General features: G+C 36.6%; 2 protein-coding genes across 3 annotated transcripts; both read left to right on the top strand.

The window, feature by feature from the left end:
• The first annotated feature begins 2380 nt into the window (after nt 1-2380).
• LOC306868951 (F-box only protein 3-like) lies at nt 2381-12342 on the top strand. Of its 2 annotated transcripts, none has more exons than XM_079415438.1 (11): nt 2381-2508; nt 4653-4742; nt 4879-5042; nt 5151-5265; nt 5931-6135; nt 7050-7095; nt 7191-7275; nt 8337-8459; nt 10022-10137; nt 10311-10501; nt 10598-12342. In XM_079415438.1, the coding sequence occupies exons 1-11, from the start codon at nt 2417-2419 to the stop codon at nt 10724-10726; spliced, it is 1356 nt and encodes a 451-aa protein (XP_079271564.1). In that variant the 5' UTR covers nt 2381-2416; the 3' UTR covers nt 10727-12342. The 2 variants fall into 2 exon arrangements, with proteins under 2 accessions (XP_079271564.1, XP_079271565.1); XM_079415439.1 differs by having other exon boundaries at nt 2402-2508; nt 4659-4742.
• A 1338-nt stretch (nt 12343-13680) lies between these two features.
• On the top strand, nt 13681-17313 carry LOC306846835 (CD59 glycoprotein-like). Its single transcript, XM_079380467.1, has 4 exons — nt 13681-13727; nt 14968-15048; nt 15163-15264; nt 15374-17313. Exons 2-4 carry the CDS (start codon nt 14994-14996, stop codon nt 15571-15573), a joined length of 357 nt encoding a protein of 118 aa, XP_079236593.1. The 5' UTR covers nt 13681-13727; nt 14968-14993; the 3' UTR covers nt 15574-17313.
• The last annotated feature ends 487 nt before the right edge of the window (nt 17314-17800 follow it).

Below are 17800 nucleotides of genomic sequence, written 5' to 3'. Positions count from 1 at the left end.
CACCAAGCTTGTGCTGTTTGGTCACACACTTCACTCACTTTCTTGTGTGCCAATAGTGCATATGGTAAAAATAAATAAATAAATAAAAGAATCCCACAATCTTACTGACACATTAATTTGTTTTACACTTCTACACATTTTGTGACTTACAATAATAACGCAAAATGGCTTTTCACTGATTTTATTACAAGAACATATTTGGACAGATGTCTAGGCATTTATGAAAGCATAAGTGAAGAAAGTGAGATTAGAGGATAGATGTTTTCTTATATAGAGGAACAGCACCACAGGCTAGTACGGCATTCATCATGTAGGCTACTGATAATGACTATGGTATGACTGAAGAATTAGACAATAATATTTGGTCAGGTCTTTACCTTTTTTTTTTTTTTTTTTACTGGTTTGGTAATATTTTTAAGGTTTGGAACTCGTTCCTTTGAAAACATGGAGCTGTCTGCGATTCAAGAAGTGTTTGATCGCTTTGACCTTGAGAACGCCAGAGAGAGAATGGACCTGTGACGCCATCTTCAGGTGATATAAAAGGTAAACACCTTATTTCAGCCTCATAAATTACCTGAATAAATGCCAAAGTTGTCTTCATAAAATAGTTCCAACCCATTAAAGGCCGCCGTATTCTACGGCTGTATTCTGTGGGTTCTTATTAAGAAGCGGATCCATTAAAAATACAAGAACTGAATGATTTACGTTCGGCTCTGTTAACCATAGACTGTGCTGTTAACGCTTGAAACCACTCTGGCAATGTTTCAGATGTAAGAAACATAATACTGAGGCCCCGTTTACACTACTGCGTTTTCGTTTTAAAACGCATAAATTTTGCTACGGATACGCAGAGGTGGGTAACGAGTTATATTTACTTGAGGAAATGTTTTGGGCAACTAATACTTTTACAGTATATTTAAAAATGTGTACTTTTACTCTTACTCAAGTACATTTTTAGTGAAAAAACGGTATTTTACTTAGTTACTCTATTGTAATGCAATACAAGTTAAAAATGCTTTAATTTATTCCAAACGCGCCGTCTACTTTTCTCTGGGCAATGAGCGAGGCCCGTTCGCGAATGATTCATTCTTTTGAGTCGATTCTGTTTAAAGGCTTTATCAAATCAGTTGGCAAACCAGTGAATCGGTTCACAAATCAGTTTGAATGATTCGTTCAGTTCCCTGCCGCACGCGCTGAATTATGCTATTATACATAATATACTTTGAAATATAATTTAATTCAGTGATACAAATCAGAAATTTTATCGGCTGTTACTCCAGTTTTCAGAGTCATATGATCCTTCAGAAATCATTATAATATATTGATTTATTACCAGTGTTTGAAACAGTTTTGCTGTTTAATATATTTTGGAACCTGTGACATTTTGTTCGGAATTCTTTGATGAATAGAAAGTAACATATTGGAACGATTTCTGAAGGATTATGTGACACTGAAGACTGGCCTAAAGGCTGATGAAAATTCTGATTTGCATCACTGAAATAAATTAAACAAAAACATTACAAATCTTTTGAACGACTGTCTGTGTGTGTGTGTGTGTGTGTGTGTATAGACAGACAGACACACATTACATAAATTTATAATTATATAATTATGTATTTATTTAAAATCTAAATAAAAATAGAATAGATATAGAGTATATGATCCAAAGTAACTATAACTAACTACTTGAGTAGTTTTTTTATCCGATACTTTTTTACTCTTACTCAAGTAACTATTCAGACTATTACTTTTACTTTTACTTGAGTAAATATTTCTAGAAGTACTTTTACTTGAGTACAGTTTTTGGGTACTCTGCGGATGTCGTTTACACTACAGGTACATCTCAAAAAATTACAATATCGTGAAAAAATGAATTTTTTTGTAACTTATCTCAAAAAGTGAAACTTTCATATATATTTTACATTCATAACACGTATTACGTATGAATTAGTCGGAGCTGTTGAGGAATATTCCGAAGTTTATTACTTTCATTATGTTTGGCTCTAAATTAAATTGATGACAGTTTTTCATACGACAATTAAATATAGGCTACAGATTATTACTTTGGTTTAGACCTATATTAACAAGACTTATTAATAAATTGAATATTAGTCTTATTTTTAGTAAGGCCAAATTTTGTAGTACATTTAATTTATATATATATATATATATATATATATATATATGTGTGTGTGTGTGTGTGTGTGTGTGTGTGTACATACAAAAATGAAAAAAGGAAGAAGTCAGGATCGTTAAGTGAAATCTTTAAACACCTTACTGCTCACCTCGTACATTTTCCCTTGGCTGATGGTTGTGTGGCGACATGTGCTATATTTGATAACAGAGCAGCGTGCGGACACGCCCTCTTCTCATCGCACTGAAGGGGCGGGGCTCCGCTTCTGCATTCGCTACAAAGATGGCGACGTCCATAGCGCTCAGCCTGGATAACTTACCGTCTGATCCCTTACTGCTGGTGCTGTCATTTCTGGACTTCCGAGATCTGATAAGGTACACATTCAACTTGAGCCATTCTGTCAGTCTGTGCAATAATAAGCACGCTTATCTGTTTCTTAAATGAGCTTGAAAAATAATATTCGCTTCACAGTTAGCTGGCAATGCTAACATCATAGCTTATGATATTAGTCAGGTAGCTCCTGTTGATAAACAAATACGATAATACTGCGATAATGTTCATTTTCAGTCACTATGAATAGACACGCTTCTGTGTTAGCTCTTACACTTGATCATCTCATGCATCTTGTGTTTGAAGATAGAAGTGCATGACTTCATATGAGTTGACAGTGTAATGCGATAAGCGGCAACACAAACACTTTATTTCTGCTGCAGCCGTTCGGTGAAGGCACTGTTTGCGCTTTGGGGATCATAAACTCAGTTATGCTTCGATGATGAATATTTTGGTCTCGGAAATGGGCAGTGATCACGTGACGCTGGTCAGCTGGTATTTTGTGTGACCCTGCCACTAAGTTTTCACTCGCTGTTTAAAACATCTACCTTAAAGACTTTAAATCTTGTCATCATTTTAAAGGATACATTATTACGTTTACATTTATGTATTTGATTGATACTTTTATCCAAAGTGACTTCCGTTGCACTCGATGTCTCCTACCCATAGTAAATATATTAAAGGGTCCTATTATGCTTTTTCACTTTTTGAATTTTAGTCAGTGTGTAGTGGGTATGTTTGGGCATAAAATTATCTACAAAGTTACAAATCTCAAAGTCCACTCCAAAGGGCGATATTTAGTTTTTAAAAAATCCCCTTTCAAGAACTACAACGAACGGCTCGTTTGGACTACAAAGTTGTTTTCCGGTGTTTGTGACGTCACAAAGTGGACAAGTAGAATATAATTCGAATAAATCCCGACTACGGAAATTTGAATGGTTGGGGGAAGGGGAGAACACTTGCTTGAGCTCTACACGTTTCAAAATCGAAACCCGGGGCTGGTGTTTTTATATCACTGTATTTCTGAAGGAAATCGACTGTCTTCATAAAATTATGGATGCCATTTTCATTTAATCTTGAATATAATGTCTGATAAAGCAGTGTTTGTGAGCGGAGCTCTGCTTTGTGTTCAGCGTTACCGGCGAAACCTCGCTCTCTCCCGCTGGCAGAGAATTAATTTGCATATGCGCCCCTGTGGGACTATGGTATAAATAAATTAAACTGTATAACAGTTTCAGTGCAATTCATGTCATAATGTTAGAATTAAAGAACAATAAACATAATACATATTACCGTTGCACTTATCTGTACATAGTAAATACAGTTATTTTCAAGCTGTCTAAACATGATCAATCTAAAACGTGATTTGACCAAAAAAAAACAAAACAACAATAACGTTACCACTTTAATATGTCTTGCAATATCCGTGCGTGAAAAGATTTTGCGCGATCCTCAATATCGATATAGCAATATAGACGAACTTGCTGTTTTGACAAGGGGCGGGGCAATACTGAAACACCGTCTAAGCTGTTCGCCAATCACAACACACTGGGACGGCTATCCAATCACAACACACTTTGTTTTTTGGAAGGCGGGCCTTCATCAAACCCGGAACTAATCGAGCCGTTTGTGTCAGGCTGGGGAGAAAGGTATTGTAAAGGATGCAAATTATGTGAAAATTAATGCGTTTTTTTTTTTTTTTTCGAACCACCAAGCATGAGAGCATGTTCTAGTACACCCCCAAAACAAAATCAAGACTTTGTAAAAGAGCATAATAGGACCCCTTTAAAGTACTTAAGTCCAAAAAAAATCTAACGTTACCTTAACTTTGATCTGCACCCCCCCCCCCCCCCCCCCCCCCCCTTTGAAAACCTTAACTTTTTCGTTTTTTTCCGTTAATTTAAAGTATAGTGGGAACCTTAAACAATGACCGATATTTAATTTTGGGGTAAAATATCCCTTTAACGAAGATTAAGGTTTTTAACTTAATAGTTTGACAATAGTAAGTCCATCACAATTACGCTTTTACCACATTATACAAAAATCCACTTGAAGGTTGATCAAGGCCATGATCAGATATTTATGTTTTAATATATGAAGCATTGCCTGAATAGCCTATGTTTTCAGCATCTCAAGTAGTTCAAGTAGTTGAAAGTGTTTTTGTTGATCTGGACTGTTCCTTTCTCAGCTGCAGTTTTGTCAGTCGTCGACTCAATGAGCTGACAGGCCATAACCCCCTATGGAAGAGACTTTGTCAGAATCACTGGCTCCTTACAGAGTAAGCTCACTCCTCGTGTCCTCAGAACTTTTGATTCATTTATGGCATATGCATTTTTCTGTCTTTTTGTTGCATTTAAAATTTGTTGTAATCAAAATGCAGTGTTGATGACATGATGTTTTTGTTTTGTTTTCAGGGTAGACAAAACCCACAGAGGCCTGGCATGGAAGGAGCTGTTTCGGGAATATTATGCTGATCTGGGCCGTTACATTGACTATTACAGCTCTCTCAAGAAAGCCTGGGATGACCTGAAAAATTATCTGAATCAGAAATGTCCCCGAATGATAGCTTCACTTAAAGGTCTGTCCACAGTATTACTCATCCACTCACATTTTGAAAACCTGTGGGTGTTTTTTTTTCATAACAGAAGTGTTGTCCACTGAATGTTTTGTTTCCTTTTCCTTGAAGAGGGAGTGAGGGAGGAAGAGCTAGACACCATTGAGGCCCAGATTGGCTGCAAACTCCCTAATGACTACCGTTGCTCCTATAGGATACACAATGGACAGAAACTGGTGGTCCCTGGGTAAGACTTCTGACAATATGATGTTGATCATTTCAAAATCCTATTTATTTTTTTCCCTTGTAATTTACTTGTCAATCATTAAAACATGATTAGAAAATGTAAAGTAATTATTTAAATGATCATAACTGATTTGAATAACATTGATTGTACACAAGCAAGCTGACGAACTTCATTTACCATCATCAGCCTCTGATCTTAAAAACTGCCATAGTATCTTATGTTATCAACAAATGGCAGAATGAATGGGATCAGTGTACGAACAACTAACTATAAGAAATGATCAATAATCACTGTGATCAGATCATATATATACACAATATTCAATAGGACATTCCGGAATCACACAAGTTGGTTTAAATGAAGATCCACCGATAGGCAGAGTCCAATATCTCTTAAATATATTTGATTAAACTGTGTTGGTAGTTCTCTTTGGAAACTAACAAACACTTTTTAAGAAATTCTTAACAGATCCAACCCTGAATCTGACTTTATTTAAAATCTAAAGTAAGCTTAAAAACGTCATTTAAAGTTTTTAAATTGCAATCTTATAGTATTTAAACTTGTTTCTCGCCTTGAAAATAACCAAGGAAGCTGGCATGGTGTTAAAATGTCAATAAACCTTTAACGTTATCATAGCTGATCTTTGCACTACCTCCCCTCCACAGGCTGATGGGCAGCATGGCTTTGTCCAATCACTATCGCTCCGAGGACCTGTTGGATATTGAGACAGCAGCGGGAGGATTTCAGCAGAGGAAGGGAATGCGGCAGTGTCTTCCACTCACATTTTGCTTCCACACCGGCCTCAGCCAGTACATGGCCTTGGAGAGCACAGAGGGACGAACACGCAGTGAGATCTTCTATCAGTGCCCGGTTAGATCACCACCCTAGACCACAACAATCTACCATGCATAAACATGCATTTATGTAGGGCTGGCGAACAGTTATGAAAAATAAAACTCTGATACAAACCATATAGTTGCTGGAGACTAAATGGTACCGGTTACAGGAATGGTTTACCCAAAAATTTAAATTTTGCACCACATTTACTCACCCTCTCAGGTCATCTATGATGTAGATGAGTTTGTTTCCTTATCAGAACAGATTCAGAGAAATTTAACATTGTATCACTTGCTGATCAGTAAGTGCTCTGCAGTTAATGGGTGCTGTCAGAATAAATAACATCTGATTAAAAAACATCACAATAATCACAGAGATCCATCAATTAATTTCATGTGAATTGAAAAGCTGCGTGTTTGTAATAAACAAACCCATAATTTAGATGTTTTTACTTTAAACCATTGCTCCAGTAAAGTATGAGTCTTATTTGTAATATTGGGTTCTCCAGCAAAAAAGTTACCTTTGTCTGAATCAGGAGAGAAATAAGTACAGACCAAGCACCACTTAAAAGTGAAAACAGTCTAAAACAGTTCTTTGATTATTGTGTCATTCTGATGGCACCCATGCACTGCAGAGGTTTGGTGAAGAAGTGATGCTAAAGAGTAATGATAAATTCCTTAAAATTCATCTACTTGGATGGCCTGGAGGTAAGAGTAAATTTCAGCATATTTTAATTTTTTGGCTGAATTACTCCTCCTGCATTGTAGCTGACAGGTGGTGACTCAGTTCACCACATCAAGTATAACTCTGCTTGTGCATGAGGGGGACTTCAGCACTAGATAAAAGAGGGGTATTTTTCTTGCATATTGCACTTTGACCAGTAAGAGGTGCTCTTGTCTTCTTGTGTATTATAACCCTTCTTGCTAGCTCTTGTCTTTTCTTCACAGGATCAACTGGCACAAGATCCCTCTGCGATTGACATGTTCATTACGGGTAACAAAGTGCACAAGCCTGCATTACTGCATTGCAGTTTTATATACCCTCTCAGATTATATGAACACATCTCTGTCCTCTTTTCTTTTTATCAGGTCCTAACTTTACTGAGTGGTTTACTTACTATGTTGACAATGTTGTAACAGGAGAATACCCCATCATTCGGGACCAGATCTTCAGGTGGTACATCTTTCTTTCTTACATTTAAGCCTTTTTCAGACTGTCAGTCCAAATCCGATTTTTGTACATATCCAATTGGACTCTGATCATATTTAGCAAGTCTGAAAGACAAAAAAAAAATCATGTGAAATACAATTTCTGTAAATCTGTTTCAAGCTCCCTCCATATGTCATTTGAAATCCTATTCAAATCGCTTTTCTGGAAATCCATTTTAGTCTGACCGCTCAGCTCAGATTTAGTGAAGCTTTTTTGCTTATGCCACTTTCTCACACCACGTAAAAAGTAAATATGTCAGGCGTTGTTTGTAAAAAAAACAAAACAAAAAAAAAACATGCTTAATGACTTTGCGGAAACAAGGCTGTGTTGTTGCGAAGTGCAAGTCAAGTGGAAAATGACAATGTACTGCTGGTCTACCCACCTCTTTGAGTTTTGAGACCAGCGAAGACGGCAGCATGGAATAAATCTGCACATTCCAGCTTCCTATGTTTCTCCCGCTGCCTCATAAGATACATATGATCCAGCATGACAGCAGTATGCTGTCATGATGTAAGACAACATCTGTATTGTATAGGGTGGTGATGGCGCAGTGGATAAGACACATGCCTTTGGTGTGAGAGACCCGGGTTCGAATCCACTGTGAGACACCAATGTGTCCCTGAGCAAGACACTTAACCCCTAGTTGCTCCAGAGGCGTGCGACCTCTGACATATATAGCAATTGTAAGTCGCTTTGGATAAAAGCGTCAGCTAAATGAATAAATGTAAATGTATTGCTGTTATGGTTGAATTAGCTTATGCATACCAAATGCAACGTCATTGCCATAGAAACCAATGCAGATAGTCAGTAAAATGAAAAAGCGCCACGGGGACACAAAGCGTATTTGAATATATGCGATACACAGTGTGGACAGTCAAACAGTCAAATCAGATTACAGTCAGATATGCAAAAAATCTGATTTGGACTGACGGTCTGAACAAGGCTTTAGTAACTAATATCAGCATCTAAAACTACAAAGCAAATTGCAAGTGCCCCATTATATTTTATCCCCTTTGTTTGTTCAGTTATGTTCATGACAAGCGCTGTGTGGCAACCACTGGTGACATCACAGTATCAGTCTCTACCTCCTTCCTGCCAGAGCTCAGTTCAGTCCATCCGCCACACTTTTTCTTCACCTATAGAATCAGGTACTACATAAATCCACACGCTAATTTGACTTTGTAATTTGAATATTTAAGAGCTGAGCTATGCATGAATGCTTTCCTAGGCCTGATAATAGTGGCCTTTGCCGATGGTGATGAAAGGTGTTTTTTTTTGGCTGTGTAGCATGCGATTATTTTCTGAGATTTTAATGATCACAGCCATGACAGAATTAAGTTTTCCACTAAGGCAATATTTGTCCCCTTAATCTTATTTCAGAGCAATTTTTACCTTTTATATGGGAATTTCTAATCTTAGTAAATGTATGCATGTTTTTTTATCAAACTGTTACATTTAACCAATAAATTCAAATGAAATCCACATCAACAACATACATTTTTGCACTGCAGAAGTGGCATAGAAGATGCATCTGAAATGGCATTCACATGCATTTACACAGACTGTTTAATGCAGCTCATAGGTAGCTTTAATTTTATAATTAACCATGAAATTAAATGAAACCGCCAGTTACCAGCAAATCCGCTATATCATAACTAGTTACCTAGCTGGGGACTACTTTCAGGTGCTGCGTAATATCACTGCGCCTGCTGCACCCATGGTATGGCAGCAAAGTTCCTTGATTATTACGCCGGAATGAGAGTATAGTTCCTAGCCATATCAGCATAGAAAATCGCAACTTTCATTTTACATCGGTCTTAGTATACAATGTAACTACAGAAGAATCGAGCTTTAAATAGGAAAATTATCAAAACTCTGGTCAGTTTTGAGCGAGATTCTAATGGTCTAATCCTATTTAATGATCTATGCTAAGCTAAGCTAAAAGTGCTACCGCCAGACCCGGAGATCGGCTGAATGGATTCAAAAACGGTAAAACTCAACTGTTTAACTCTAGGGGAGTTGTAAAATGAGCCTATTTACAAAAAAAGTGGAGTGTTCCTTTAATGAGTTGTTTCATTAAGTCATTTCAATGATTTGTTTAAATGGCTAATTAGTTCAGTCATTGAATCATTCATTAAACTGATTTGTTCAAATAGCCGATTCATTTGGTCGGTGAATTATTCATTAAACTGATCATTCTCTATGTGGATTCATCCAGTAAAGAATATGTGTTACTCTGAAAAGCAAAACAGCTCTGTTTATTACAATGTTTATTTAACTGTTTTATAAATTGACTTTTGCAATTGTGCTTTTATTTGGTAGAGAACAGCACTTTTGTTCATGTTAGATTGTTTAACTATATCTTTTGGTTTAAATATAAGACAAAAACTCAGGCATTCTACTGGCGTTAAATATCACATTGTGAAAGGCAAGATTTTGTTTGATTTTTTTCCAAAACAAGTGACGTTGCTAAATCAATAATTTCGTTATTATCATAGACTATACATATCACACATGTGGCACTCTTCCTCTGTTTATTCTCCCAGTGTCTTACCAAAAAGTAGTGATCTCGGTGCTTCATTTGTACACATACAGTAGTTCTTAATAAAATGATCGAGATGCTTTCTGCTGTAACTTGCTATAATGCAACACAGCTGTACTAAGTCTTAAGATGGGATGATACAATGAGCTGTACCATCTTATGCATCAGGATTGAGATGGCAAAGTCGGCCCTGCCAGAGAATGCATGCCAGCTAGACAGTCGGTACTGGAAGATCACAAATGCAAACGGAAATGTGGAGGAGGTCCGTGGCCCTGGTGTTGTGGGTAAGAGCACATCCCTGTAAGTTAAGAGTAAATCAGAACAGTTAGCACTGGTAACAGAATGATCAAGATAGGACATTCTGACAGTGTCTGCCTGTCCATATAATTCACAGTGACAGTTACCCTACGGTCTAAAGAATGTCCTGCATCTGTTTTTGCGTATGATGTACATGCAGGTGAGTTTCCAGTGATGACACCTGGTAAAGTTCACGAGTACGCCAGCTGCACCACGTTTTCCACCATCTCCGAGTACATGGAAGGCCACTACACATTCCACCGGCTCAAGAACAAAGAGGAAGTGTTTGACGTTTCAATCCCACGCTTCCACATGGTGTGCCCACCATTCCGTGAGTCAATGGTGCGGTCGGTAAGTCGCTATTTATGTCTTTCTGTTATGTCCAAGAAAAACGAATATCCAGGATGCTAATGTGTGCACATTTCTGTGTTTGTCTCTCTCATTTAGAGCTCAGTCAGTGAGGTGTCTGCTCCTTATGATGATGAGAACTCATCGGACACAGACGACTACAATGGAGGAGAAATGCGTGGCATGAACATGGCTGACCCAGGAGGACGCTGCCCACGGCATGTCTGATGCACTTTTACTTCCCCCGGCCAACACCCGCCCACAGATACTGACGCACAGACACACTCGCACAAACAGGAGAGCAGGAGGACAAACGGAGCTTTTAGGCATCCATTGTTTATTGTGCAGCGCTCTTGTGCCTGTCACCTCTTGAACGTTTTATCCCGTTTCTGAGGGCATGTGTCTGGTTGTGGCATATCTGTGTCTGTGCACGTCTGTGGACGTGTGAGATCATTGTACGTGTGTTTGAGTCTGCAAGTGTGTTTTGCGATTGAGAGTGAGGGAGTTTATTGAATGCGTGTGAGATTCTGTGAGATTGGCTCTTCTTGCCTGGGTTTCACAATGACCTGCCACTTAAGGAATAGTTCAGCCAAAAATTGAAATGTACTCACCTTTATGTCGTTCCAAACCTGTATGTCTTTCTGTCTCCTGTGTAACACAAAATAATATTTTAATATAGTTTGTCCATGCAGTGAAAGTGGAGTCCAGTGTTGTTTTGGACCCACTGACTTTAATTTTATGGGCTACAAAAAATATTGTTCAAAAACAGACAAAAGACATATTCAACAGAAGTAAGACAATCATACAGGTTTGGGACGACATGGTGACAAATTGTTATTTTTGCTTGAAATATCCCTTTAAATCCTCACAATTACAGAGCACGAGGAGAAATTATGACACTACTATTAGTAGAAAAGTACACACGCACTGTATCACTGTGTGTGTTTATTTATATATCATATATCATATCATATCTATGATATATAGATTGAATGCGTGAAAATAAATCGATCCCATTAATTTCCTCCACAAGGCCTCAGGTATGTGCTTGTGTATATATGTTTGTTCTTGTCATCTGTACTAAGGGTTTTGGGGACAGGTTGAGGTCCAGATCTTGTGAAGTGAAACTGATTTATTTAAAGAGGAGCAAAAAGCACATAGACCCAAACCATCCAGTTCACGCAAACATCAGCTAACCGGTGCAAGCAATCATTTAACTTTTTTAGTTACTTGCTCTAGTTCTCTACTTGTTCAGAGGTGCTTTTGGCCTGTTCTCAGGAATGCTGGATGGATGTAAACTGAAGGTCAGCCAGAATACATTGATGTAGTGTAAAGGATCTTTTTAGCTCTGATTATTTTAAGGGCTGGAGGTTACACAGACTGGTGTGAATAACAAATTAAGATAATTTTATGAGACGTTTATGGCATTATTGTGACTTTCCATATTTTTTCTTCTTTAAATCCTGTGCAAGAGGTAAATGATCAGAAAAATGTCTTTGGTGTACAATTCTTCTTTTTCCAGAATGAAATCTAGGCAGACTTTAGGAATTTCTCTGTTTTCTTCCCTTTCCCTTCCTAATGGGAATGTGAGCTAATCTTGCCTAGAGATATGTACGATTTAGATTTTCATGTTTATGACTGCAATTATGTTATCATCTTTGTAAAATAATGCTGTGCGGTGAGATTTTTCAACTGTTTGCTATTATGTTCTGTTAAGCCCTTTTGAACCCCTCAGATTAGTTAATAACTCCCGTCTCTTATTTTGTATGTGTGTGGTTTTTTTTTGTTTTTTTTTTTGTTTTGTTTTTTCATTTGGAGTAAATAAAAAGGTAATGGTGTATCAATCCCCTGTTTGACTACTTTTTTTTTTTTTTTACATTCTTGTGATCAGGATGCTTTCTCTCAGCACAAAGAGGCCGTTGATCTATTTTTCACCAGCCAGTCTCAGTGCTATTGTCTCATGCTCTGGAATATCTCTGAAAACACTTATTGTTCTCACAACACAAATCTTTGTCATTTCTGTCACTCCGACCCAATCCCTAACCCTCCCCAATAGTATCAGTTGTCATGGCAACATGTTGAAGAGGCCTTGTTGTAGTCAGACTGATGTTTCTTTGTTGAGCCGTTTTGTTTTTTGGCACACATCATCTCCCATCTCTTTACTCATTAATTTCAACTATTCTGAAAGAGAGAAAATGCTAAATTTCTGTAACCTATCCCAAGTATTTTGACAAACAATTAATTTTGAAGTGCCCACACTAGGGCCAATACATCTGACATGTAGGCTTTTCATGCCAGATCACTTCAAATCACCTTTCGTTGCACACCAGTGTATGTTTAATGGTCCTTTATGCCTACATGTGAGTGATTTTGATCATGTTCATTGCTTACAGCCTCACATATTTCAGCTGTTGTTGTGCTACAGCAGAATGAATCCTTATGTGACCCCGTGTCCAATAATGGGCCATTCACTAAGCCACTGTCTGCTGAAGCCTGACCAAGACATATGGTCAAATTAATTGTGTTTTTTAAAAATTGCATATAGATAAAAATGTAAATCTTATACTGCTTCAGCATTAGAGGAACTGAGCGTATGTGCATATAGCATAAGTCAGGAGTGCTGAACAACAGAAATGGGACAACAGTCAGAAAACGTTAAAAACAAGAATTGTAAAGAGACGAATAACATGAAATTAATGTCTTGTTTATGCAAGTAAGAATATACACATTGTACATGTTTAATGGTGGGATTTTCGTTCTTAGCATTTTGATTAAACTGAGAATAGAAAACTTTAATATTCAGCTTTCAACCACAGGATATTGAATAAGTATTGTAGAGAAGGTTGCAGGTTCATTCACGAACAGAATAGCAATGGAATTCAACGGTTACAGAAATCACAATGCTACACTATCAATATTGTACTACAGAATAGCTCCGTTAGGGTGACCGTCCCTGACTCTAATGTACAGTACATTCCCTGTGATTATTTCTTTTAATGATGAATTGTTTTAGCAATATTATTTCTTTTTATCTCAAAGTAAAATCAACATACCCTATAATATATTTTATTTAAATATTTTAGGACAGTAGAATGGTAAACAATAAAAAGCACAAAAGATTCCTTGAAGAGCATTGTGGGCGTGTTTAGGAACGCGTAAGTGGCTCAAGCTCTCCAGTTTTCAGACTGGTTTGGATGCGTCTGTGGTTGGATACCTTCTTCACACTGGGGTAAGACTACAGAAGAGTAACTGGCATTATGGCATACTGCTTAGTATATTCTATTCTGTACTTGTGAACCAGGCTGATTTAGATTGCATTTTTACAACTTTTAAAAACTATAAAGCATTAAATATGTTGACTTTTCCAGGGACACTATGTTTTTTTTCTTCTGAGGTTATGTTAGAAAATTATGATAAAATGTGACATTTGATTTAAGGTAGTCATTGGTTTCAGTTTTACAAATACTATAAATTCTGAAAAGAAAATCAATCAATCCATAATTTCATGAAAGGGAGATGAGCTGTCACGGTGTCAGAGAGTCAAATAAATGATCTCGCCAAACATTTTTATTTTTTTATTATTATTATTTATTATATACACTGGTGTAGTATATCAAGTATATTATAAAGGTACATTTGAACTTAAAGGTTGAATTGTGTTCTCAGAACAAGCATATTTATTCTTTTTTTTATTGTTATTTAATTATTATTTTTTTTATAAATGTCATATTGTGGCAAGTGTTATGCCATACATTAAACATATGTTATGTATAATATATATTGTTCAAGATCCAGGATGTTGATAAAAGGCTGACATGTTCAGAATCAAGTTCAAAAGACAAATTATACAACAGAATAGATTCGATAATGTCTAAAGCTTAATGATTACAATGCAAAATAACAAGCCAATAACAATAATAGTTGTGGTCGTAGTTGCAGTAATAATAGTATAGCTATAATACAGGCCAGATAATCGGTCAAAACGGGACGCATCTCAACAAAACTATGTACTCCTTAGATGACCGACAATTCTTTCTCTAATAATTATGTTAGTAAATCTTTTAAAAATCTAAATTGTCATCATATGCTCATCATCATGTGGTTCCAAACCGGTATGATTCTGTTACTTCTGCAGAACAAACATAAATAAATACATATATACACAATTTTTGAAGAATAATGGTAACCAAACAGTTTTGGTGATGTTGACTCCACAGAAGAAAGAAAGTCACACAGTTTTGGAACAAAATGTTAGTAAGAAGCAACTACAGGCTTGGTGTTCATGCATTAACCTGTTATAAGTCTAAACATTCTGAATGTGAGGGTTTGAGATCAGTCTACAAATTCATGAATGAAATTTAGAATGAATTTGATTTTAAAATCTAAATTTGGAATTAACATATCATGCAGTCACATTCAGACAAATTCAAATTGTACTTTACTCAGATTCCTCTCTCTCTCTTTATCAGGATTAGACTGGTAAACCGAAGGCATTATGAAAGCTTCTGTTGGAGTGTGTGTGGTGTTCGTTCTGGCTCTGGTGGGGCTTGGTATGTATTGTCATTAAGCCTGTTTACACCATGCATAAGATGTGTTTTTGTCATATTTTGCATTACTATTTCTGCAACAAAAAAAAAAAAGTGTCTGTCTCTTTGTCTTTCAAGGCTCTGCCATTCAGTGTTACAGTTGTAAGGACTACACTGGCACATGCTCTAAAATTCGAAACTGCTACTATGATGATGCCTGCGTGACCGTCTACGAGAGAGGTGCCAGCTCACTCATTCTTAGAAAATAGTGTCTTTCTGTATTCTAACAAACCATTTCCATGACCCTTTGACTTTGCATGACATATCTGCTCACCCCCTTTTCTTCTAGGTGGTGATACACGCAGGCAGTGTATACAGTACTCTGATTGTAACTACAACGCAATCGGCGAGAAATTTCCCAAACTTTCCAGCTTCAAGTTCTCCTGCTGTACCACTGACCTATGTAACACAGCACCCGTGTCCGTGTCCAGCCGCTCTGTTGTGGGAATACTGCTCTCACTAGCACTCTTCTGGTGGGGTGTTCTCTAAAACGCTTCTGCATTGTTCCTTGTAAAGCTGGTAGTGGTATCATGCAGTGAGAATGCAGAGATCTTCTATATCTTGTGTAAAGTGGTCAAAGAAGCATTCACAGCTTAAATCTCAGCTGTATGTTAAAACTGTGTGTGCTCATTGCTAAAGCTTGTAAGCTAAAGCTTGTATTTTAGTTTTAGTTTTGCACTTAATAGTGAAAGGGAAACCATCTGATTATAATTTATTGCATTCAGTGCTGCTTTATGTATGTGTACTCTTTCGCGGCTAATCTTGTTACCCAGAAAAGTGGTACGACTGAGTGGGTTATGAGGGATGCTGACATTTTAAGGGTTAATGTATCATATCATCGTCATTTTCATAAAAACCCTTTACGCCTGCTTTACCTCTGCCTTGTTTACGAATGTCTCTTTTAAAACTTAAAATCTCTTGAAAAACATTGCATGCAATATGTAGACATGTAGTATTTTCAGTGTGCTGATTAGCTTCTTGTTACCACTATAGCCAGCGAAACATACTGAACCTTTATGTGACCAATAAAAGGAACATGCAGTTTTATGCAAATTGAGAGTTTGAGAATTCTGTTAAACGATTCCTCATATAGGCCTATAGCTGTATATTAGCAACTTATGTTGTAAAACAAAATGTGATGTCTCTTCAGCTAATGTTAACCACATTAACTAACCATTAGAAAAAACCCATAGGAAAAAAGATTCAGATATAGGGTCTTTAACAGCCATGACTAACAAGTATCACTGCAGCACCCCATTATTTATAACCATTATTTATGCGATTCATTTCAGGATTTTTTTTTCTTTTTTTTTTCTAGACGTTAATTAATATAATTATTAGTTCTGTGTTCAAAATAACGTCAATAAATGTTTTTTGGCCATTCCCTTTATTGCTTTAAAAGTGACATAAACTATTCCTTATTTGTGGAATGTCTACCCAGACTGATAATAAAAGGTAATACAAAGTAAAATAAGTGAATAAATATGTATATTTATTCAGCTACAGATGCAGTAATGCAAATGAATGTCAATAAGAAAAGGGATACTGTATGTTAAATAGGAATAGTCTGTTGGGTATTGCACGTGTGTCTTGGGTATCATTATTGGCAACTTTTGTTACATTGAGATTTAAGCAAATTTCTTAAAACATTTCATCAAACTCTAGAGTCAACTCACAGAATATACTGCAATTTCAAATATTTCCATTTTCTAATAACACTTTTTATGGGCATGTTTCATTTTACCATGGGTTGTTGCATCTTGATGGTGAAAAAATGATTAAACATAAAAGATCTGAATTCATGCTGAGGGCATTTCAAATATCAAATTCATTTTGGGGAAAGCTGAATATTTTCTCATACATATAGAATTAAAGGCATGCAAATATAAGGTAGGTTACTGTAATTTATAGTTTGACCCAGTGCTATGCAAACAGAGTGTGTTTAACTCATGCATGCATATGACCTTACAACCCTTTTATAGACCCTCACTATTTGTACAGCTGAGATCAATTGGGAACAGGAGAGAAAAATCTAGTGTGAAGTGTATATTCTACATATATATGCTATGCAGTAACCAGGACCATCACAGGGCAAAATCTTTAGGGTGCGCTCCCACTGGGTCAGTGTTTTTTTGTTTTATTGAATAAGTGGTCTAGACTAGTTCAAATAGAGATGCAAACAGGAAATTTCATCTGCTTCTACCACTTCTAATAAAAGTCTCTGTGAGCAACATCTCATCTCTGACTATTGTACTCTGCACATATTCATTACTATTAGCTTGAGAAACAAGGTACTCAGTTGCATGTTTAAATATTTGCTGTGTGTCATTGTGTTGCATCATAAATAGCTGTCCTGTAGACTCTGTCAAGATTTTCTTCAAGACAAAAGACTTTCCCTTTTTCATTCTTATTGAGAGTGTCAACATGCAAAAACACACAAAGCCCATAATAGGGAATCCTTGAGTTTTAGAAGTGTTCAAACAACACAAGACTCAGACTGCTCAAATAGTTCAAACAGGACCTCAGACATGCAGCTGAGCTCAAATAGAACCAACACAATGAATTTATTAGTTGAACAGAGGCAGGTGAACGGGTCACATAATTGTACATTAGCTAATGTGAGACTGACTATTTATAAGATAATCGATTATAATCTAAGAAATGTTTCCAAACATATGAACATCACATTTCACATGAATTTTGCCATGTTTGATAT

This window comes from Barbus barbus (genome assembly GCF_936440315.1).
Source record: "Barbus barbus genome assembly, chromosome: 1".
Classification (NCBI taxonomy): Eukaryota; Metazoa; Chordata; class Actinopteri; order Cypriniformes; family Cyprinidae; genus Barbus; species Barbus barbus.
Note: the sequence above shows the minus strand (reverse complement) of the source record. Positions and strands in the feature narration are given on the sequence as shown.